This window comes from Eurypyga helias, unplaced genomic scaffold, assembly GCF_000690775.1.
Source record: "Eurypyga helias isolate BGI_N326 unplaced genomic scaffold, ASM69077v1 scaffold16937, whole genome shotgun sequence".
In the NCBI taxonomy this organism is placed as follows: Eukaryota; Metazoa; Chordata; class Aves; order Eurypygiformes; family Eurypygidae; genus Eurypyga; species Eurypyga helias.
In genome coordinates this window covers 1-7,644 of record NW_010261254.1, presented here as the reverse complement: position 1 = coordinate 7,644, position 7,644 = coordinate 1, and the positions used below count along the sequence as shown (strand labels likewise).

At 41.0% G+C, this 7,644-nt stretch overlaps 1 protein-coding gene across 1 annotated transcript; it reads right to left on the bottom strand.

Moving 5' to 3' along the window:
• Positions 1-3,585: 3,585 nt before the first annotated feature.
• Positions 3,586-6,225, bottom strand: FABP2 (fatty acid binding protein 2, intestinal). Its single transcript, XM_010155318.1, has 4 exons — positions 6,139-6,225; positions 5,301-5,473; positions 4,578-4,685; positions 3,586-3,636 (listed from the first exon to the last, which is right to left on the bottom strand). Exons 1-4 carry the CDS (start codon positions 6,203-6,205, stop codon positions 3,586-3,588), a joined length of 399 nt encoding a protein of 132 aa, XP_010153620.1. The 5' UTR covers positions 6,206-6,225.
• Positions 6,226-7,644: the final 1,419 nt, after the last annotated feature.

Sequence of the window (7,644 nt, the reverse complement as noted above, 5' to 3'; positions counted from 1 at the left end):
CTATCAGATTGGTCAAGCATGACTTACCGTTGTTGAATCCACGCTGACTACTCACGATAAGCTTCCTTTCCTCAACATGCTTTGAGATGGCAGCAAGAACAAGTTGTTCCATCATCTTTCCAGGGGTGGAGGTAAGGCTGACCAGCCTATAGTTACCCGAGTCCTCCTTCTTGCCTTTTTTGAAGACTGGAGTAACATTGGCTTTTCTCCAGTGCCCAGTACAGGGGGCAGTCAATCCCCTAGTCTGGCTGGCCACACTGTTCCTGATGCAGGCCAGGATGCTGTTGGCCTTCGGGGCCATCTGGGCACGCTGCTAGCTCATATTCAGCCGGCCATCATCCTTTTCCACTGTGCAGCTTTCCAGCTACTTGTCCTCAAAGCCTGCAGCGTTACAGGGGTTGTTGTGGCCCAAGTGCAGGACCTGGAACTTGGCCTTTGTGAACCTCATACAGCTGGCCTCAGCCCATCGATCCAGCCTGTCCAGATCCCTCTGAAGAGCCTTCCTGCCCTCAAGCAGATCAACACTCGCAAACAACTTGGTGTCATCTGCAAACTTACTGAGGGTGCACTGGATCTCCTCGTCCAGATCATTGATAAAGACAGTAAAGAGAACTGAGCCCTGAGGAGCACCACTTGTGACTGACTGCTGACTGGATTTAACTCCATTCACCACAATGCTTTGGGCCTGGCCATTCAGCCATTTTTTTACCCAGTGAAGAGTACGCCAATCACTGCCATAAGCAGCCAGTTTCTACAGGAAAATGCTGTGGGAAACGGTGAAAAGCTGTACTACAGTCTAGGGAGACAACTTCCACAGCCTTTCCCTCCAGTCAGTGGATCACCTTGTCACAGAAGAAGATCAGGTGAGTCAAGCAGGACCTGCCTTTTATAAACCCATACTGACTGGGCCTGATCACCTGGTTGTCCTGTATGTACTGTGTGATGGCACTCAGTATGATGTGCTCCATAACCTTCCCTGCCAGTAAGGTCAAACTGACAGGCCTGTAGTTCCCCAGATCCTCGTCCTGGCCCTTCTTGGGCCAAGATGGGCATCACTTTGGCTAATCTCCAGTCGACTGGGACCTTCTCAGTTAGCCAGGACTGCTGCTAAATGATGGAAAGTGGCTTGGTGAGCACTTGCCGCAGCTCCGTCATTACACTTGTGTGGATCCTGTTTGGTTCCACAGACTTGTGGGTGTCCAGGTGCTGTAGCAAGTCACTAACCGTTTCCCCTTGGATTCTAAGGGCTTCATTCTACTCCCCATCCCTGCCTTCCAGTTCAAGGGGCTGGGTATCCAGAGATAAACTCTCCCTTTTTTACTGATTTCCAGCCAAAGATCTCTGTTCGATTCAGCCAGGCCATCTTCTTCCCTGCCAGATCATCTTCTGGCACATGGGGATGGCCTGCTGCTACGCTTTCGAGATTTCCTTCATGAAGAATGCTCAGCCTTCTTGGACTCCTTTGCCCTTCAGGACAGACTCCCAAGGGACTCTGTCAGACAGTGTCCTAGGCAGGCCAAAATGACAAGCAGCTGGTAACGAAGTTAAACTCTGTAGCAGCACTTGATGGTTAGGGCTTCTGGGCTTATGTCGTATGGTTTAGCCTGCTTTTTACATGCAAGTACCTTAATTGAAACCATCTAACACATAGCTTACTGCAAGCCGTTATTCTTTATCCCTTTCTCTTTTAAAGCCTTTAGTATCTAAACAAAATAGCCTGGAGAGAGATAGAATTTTGTAATAGTGTTGTTTTCAGATTTTAGGGTGTTGGTTTTGTTTGATGTTTGGGATTTGTTTGTTTGTTTGTTTTTGGGTGGGGTTTTTTTTAGTTTTTCATACCTTTGCTTTTCAATTTTACATCTCTGTAACTGAACACTGAAGGGCTGTTTAAAATGCTATTCTCTTCATCGCTGTGTATGTGGTATGCCTGCCCACTGAAGTATGATTATGTAAAAAATATTTACACGGGAAGTTACATACAATCGATATCTGGGAGGGGAAATCCAAACCCATAAGGAGAGTGATGTGTCCTACTCGGAACTTGAATGCTGTTTGCGTCATGAGAGCATTTTGGCAGCAGAGGGAGCTGTGAGACGCTGAAGACCACAAAAATACAGGCTAAGAGAGGATTCAGTCATAAAAACTAGCTGAAGGAAAAAATGTTTTTCTTCATATTAATTTATAGCCAGCAAAAAGACAGTCAAGGAGAACAAAGAACAGTGGAGTAAATTTTGCGAGGTGTTTTTAAAGCCCATTAAAATAATAATTTAGGTGTACCTGTTTAGATGAATCAGTCTTTTTCTAATGATGGCAGCAGAATCATGGGTGCAAAAAGCTTGGAAGCCAAAAAAAGAGCTCGGGGCATTTGCTGAAGGACAAGAGTGCCAGCAGCACGGAGGTTGGCTCTGCTCCTGTGTCAGAAAGGGTGCTTGCGAGGATGCTGCCCTGCAGACATGGGGATAGGACCAGGTGACCACCAAGAGGCATTGTTAGAGGGGCACAGCAGATCTGATTTAGTGCTGATCCTCAAGAGGCCATTTCCCTGCAACGCTGAGGAAATACCTCAACTCGAGGGAGGTGAGGCTGGGTTCAAAATAGCACTTGAGACTGGACAACATGAGTAGAATGTGGTGTGTATTTGTCACCCATCAGAAACACCAGTGTTTGATGTTGGTGTAGTCTGAAATTACTATCTTGTGAATATACCTTCACTTCATGACCTTAAAGAAACTCATGCAGAGCCTGCTAATACTCTTCCTCACGCAGAGTTATTTGAACCCCTGTTAAACTGGACCAACAAAATCTGTGTGTTTAAAAGCATGGTCATACTTTTAGAAACAAATAAAATGACATTATGTTCTGTGAGATATCCATGTATCATGGCCAAGGTGGGATGAGGCTTTGAGCAACCTGGTCTAGTGGAAGGTGTCCCTGCCCATGGCAGGGGGGGTGGAACTAGATGGGCTTTAAGGTCTCTTCCAACACAAACTATTCTATGGTTCTATGATCATCGCTACGTGCTTTATATTATTCCCATTGGTATGAGAAAAGTATCAATAGGATATCAGGTAAGTCCTCTGTGAGCTGTATTATCACACCATATTTTATGTTTATTCCATATTTATATTTACATAGAACAGCCTTGGAGACTTGGGTCTTGTCAGGTTTCTTTTAGATTTTGCCATCCTTATTAGACAATATTCAATACACGGAGAAAATATTTACCAATATAAGTAATTATGGTCAGGATACTAAGTTGCCATTTGAGAACCAGTGCAAAAAATATTGAAGTTTTGCTCATACAAAATAGTTTCTGCAGCCTTTTACAGTGTGGTACTCAGGTGGGACTTGGTACAAATAGCATTTTAGCATTTCTTATCACAGTGTAATTGGGTTTTGTTTATTCAAGGCAAGACAGTAAACATAAGGAACTAGCCTGTGTTTTCAACAGGGCTAACTAATTGTAGCTCAGGAGGTGCTGTGAGGGGATACAATGAAAAAAAAAAAAACCAAAACAGAGGTTATGTAGAAAAATGGTATTATTTTCATAGGTTTTTGCTTCTGGTGCTGTTCCACATGAAGAACTTAGCCCCTTTTGAAGATTCTCTTGGCTTCAACTCCTTCATATACATAGGTCTGTTAAGAAATTAAGAAGAAAATCAGTGGCTGCTGTTACAAAGTTTCATTTCACAGATGCCATTGAGATGGTCAGTTGTGATTTAATTATGACTGGTGGTTGTGTGGAGCCTACCAGCCCTCCTGCAGGCTCTGAGGAAAGGGACATAAGGAAAGCAGCCTGTTGTCAATCAGCATAAATTATCTATGCAAACATCTGAACCACCATGGGAAAGCTTTTGGGGAGTCCAGAAAAACCCGATATGCGGAAGCGGTGTATTCCCAATACCACTGCTTAGCAAGTTTTATCTATGTGACTGCTTTTGTTAGAAGGGCGAAGAGCACTGGGGATTGGACTGTGTGGTTTTGATATCTCAAAGCTCACATTTGTCTGCAAAGTTGTTTTTTAAAAATTTGTTCTTTTAAGAAGCTTGTGACCTGCTAGCAGAGAGGATCTTCAATCATTACAGTTCAGTCCAGTTTCTGACTCTACTGCAGAGCTGTGAAAAAATTCCCTTTTGCCTCAAACTTACCCCTCTGTGCCATCACCCTCTGCCCCAAACTTTGTTTTAAATAGGCATTTGTCAGCCATTGACAGCATTATCCTGGAGTAAACTCCTGTGGTAAGGCTTTTACAAGGCAGACACTTGGAAAAGGGCCTTCAGTCAGAACACACCTGTATAGTCTATGTCATACACACACATACCCTGCCCCCATATACAGCCTGTATTCCCAGGTTTCCGATAAGATACAGTTCACATGGGTACAAAAACATAATCACAGATTGCAAGTTCTATTTTAAACTTTTAAATTTTGATAGATTACTCGAAATGAAACCTTCAACTAAAGATAAAGACAATTATCTGGCTTGAAGAAAATATTTCCTATTTTCAGAACATCTTTCACATTTTTTTTCAGTTCATGATATTATACAGTTGTATGTAAGTGACTGCTTAACTCACCTGAACAAGTTCATCACCTACAACTTCTCTGTATGCTGTGAGTGCTTTTCCATTATCTTTTCTAGTAAATGTTCCTACAAGTTTATTTCCTTCCATGTTCCAAGAACCCTATAATGGGAAAAAAACCCCAAATATTTTACAATAGATATGATATGGTTTAAAGACTGCAGAAAAGCTTAGAAGTGAGAAGAGATTAAAAGACTGTAATAATGGTGTTTTTTGGACATTGATGGAAAGGCTGTAAAAATGAAATTTTAATAAACCCAAAGGCTGTAAAAATGAAGTTTTAATAAACCCACTAGTTTATTTAATTGCATAATCATCAAGCTAGATGTTTTAGTGCTCAGTACATCTTCTTTTAATTAATTGCATCAACAGAGAAAAAGTAACTTCTTATAAATACCCACTGTGCACTCTAGGTGGTGTACTTGAGTATGGTAAGAAGTAAAATTGTAATCACCTGGATTCCATCGTGTGAAAATTGCTACATACTGTGCTTTTTGGGCACTCTGTGGAACCATGAGTTTCATAGCAGAGTGCTGAACCATTAACAGTTAAGAATACCTTGTGCTCTTGCATATAAGCTGCAAGCATTCCTGAACTGTCACACTTTAATGTAAAATTTAACTTATAAACTAGGAAGGCAAGTCATTCATTTTGAAACTGTACTTCATGAAGTTATTATCATATAATAAATATATAATTATATAGAAAGTATCTTACAGTAAGCTCAGTCCCATCAGCCAGACTGTACTCAAAATTCACTCCCAGAGTGAATTCAATTTCTATGGTCCGGAAGTTGCTTGATTCTTTGACAGTAAATTTGTTTCCGTCTTGTTGAATAGTGATCTTCAGATTATCATGGGCTCCTAACTTTCTTTTCATCATGTTAACACCTAGAAAAATCAATTAACATCAATCAGAAAAAAACCCACCCCAAAACCTAGAGCATCATATTTCTTTTTTTAGTGATTCTTATATGGCCAGGCAAGTTTATTCCACCATTCTGATCCAAATTTTTATTCTTCTACACTGTTTATTGAGGCCATATTCCCCAGTACTGATATAATACAAACCACTATCCAACTGGAATGGTTAGGTTTATATGCATATAATGCACAGTTTGTACAAACTTAAAGTAAGTATTAGGTTGTTAAAAAGACTTGAATCGAGTGTTTCTATAAAATTGAAGAATGGTGGTTTCCTCCCTGTGTAATTTTTAAACTAGTTTCATGTTTTCCTGCTGTAGAATTCTGCTTAAAGTTTATAATTCAAATTCTCCAAACGTTTTCCTCAAATGTAGACTTAGAGATTTTTTCCTCTGCTGGAATTATTTAAATTGCCTAAGATTAACATAATATAATTAAACTCAGAACTTTTCTCAGTATCTTTTTCCGCCCATGTGGAATCACTTGAAGAGAAACGCAGTACACTCTGCAAAGGCAGAGCAGCAAACGGCAAAAGGACAGGCTGGCCAGAAGGTAGTTCACAGACAGCTCGAGTCTGTAGTCAGCCATAGTGGCATTGTTCTTGCAGAAGGCATTGGAAAAGTAAGACTTACCCATCGTCTCCATGAACTTTTCATAGTTCTCATTTCTGTCTATTTTCCAAGTACCATTAAAAGCCATGTTTATGTCTGTAGAAGGACTCTTCTGAAGTAACAGATCTTTGCAAAGCAGATTTATGTACTGGCTTATCTTGAAAGCAATTTACAGGATGATGTGGCTGACTAAAGCTCAACCGACGCACTGATCTTTTCAAGGAGAAATTTACTGTTGTTTAATCAAATTTCCAATCGTGACCACGCTGCTTGCTGAATCTCTCTCTTATTGCCCCCAAATCATAGTGCTATCTTTATTGCTCATCTTCATCAAGAACTGCTAATCCTCTCATTTTATTCACCATACTTGAGTTGTAGTAAAAATCAGCTATCTAGTGAAAGCAGTTATTAGACTAAGAACATTTTCTCTCTCTGTTGTGTCTTCATGCTTGGGGGAGAGTCTTCATGGAACTGGAAGAAATATATTTACCCAACAAACCAGATGCAAATCTCTACTTTGTCTATTATAATAACCTGGTAGAGATCTGTTCTGCTCAACATAATATTCATGGGGCAGAGGATTGACAGAATGTGTGCAGGTTGGTTCAGAAAACTGTTCACTTGTTTCTTGTCTAGTGCTGAGCTATGAAAAATGGGGTGATATTCTGTATTAATGTGCTCACTCTCTAATATATAGTTTAAATTCTGAGCACTTTCTACAAATTTTCTTCATTTTAGTTAGTGCATCTAACCCATTTCTACAATAGAAAAAAGATGTGGGGCTGAGGGAATTTACCTGGTGTGGTTGATTTCCATAGGTCCCAGAGTTTGCCTGTTCAAGGTTAATGCAGAACATGAGTCTTCCCTGACTTAGCTGCTTCTTGCCCCACTCCCCGTCCCCTTTGTAGCACTTTGGTGCTACTTGAAATTGAGCAAAACTATTGACCCAGCTTTTGCCTTTACCAAGTTCAGGGTTATTGTTCGATTCGCATGGGTGACGTCGGCTTTGCTACCTGTTAGCTTCAAAATGTAAATGTAAATCCTGAACGTCAAATCACATTTTGCTTAGCACACAGGTGATGGGGTTGTGCTCTAATTACCAAATTTTGACTGTCTCATGTTATCATAATCTTGCACATCTATGGATTGCAACCTGGAACAAGAGGTTTTACTGAAGCATGACTATAAATTTAGAGCTTTGTTAGTGATACCAGAATAGTATAGCTTTTCACTCTGGTCAGCTTCATTTTGAAATCCATAGTAATCTGGCAAACAGGCTGGAGAGGAAAAACAGCCTGTGCTGGGTTCAGCCAGGAAAGAGTTAAATCTCTTTACTGTGGCTGCTAGGAAGCTGTGTTCCTGGATGCAGGGAGCAGCACTGATAAGTTCTTAGCTGGCACTGAGGAATGTCTGTACCAGTTTCAAGGTCTTTTCTCCGCTTCTGATACTGCGGCTGCGGATACTACCAGCTCTACTACTACTACTTCTGATACTACCAGCTGTCGCGGTCTTGCTACAGAGAGTGCT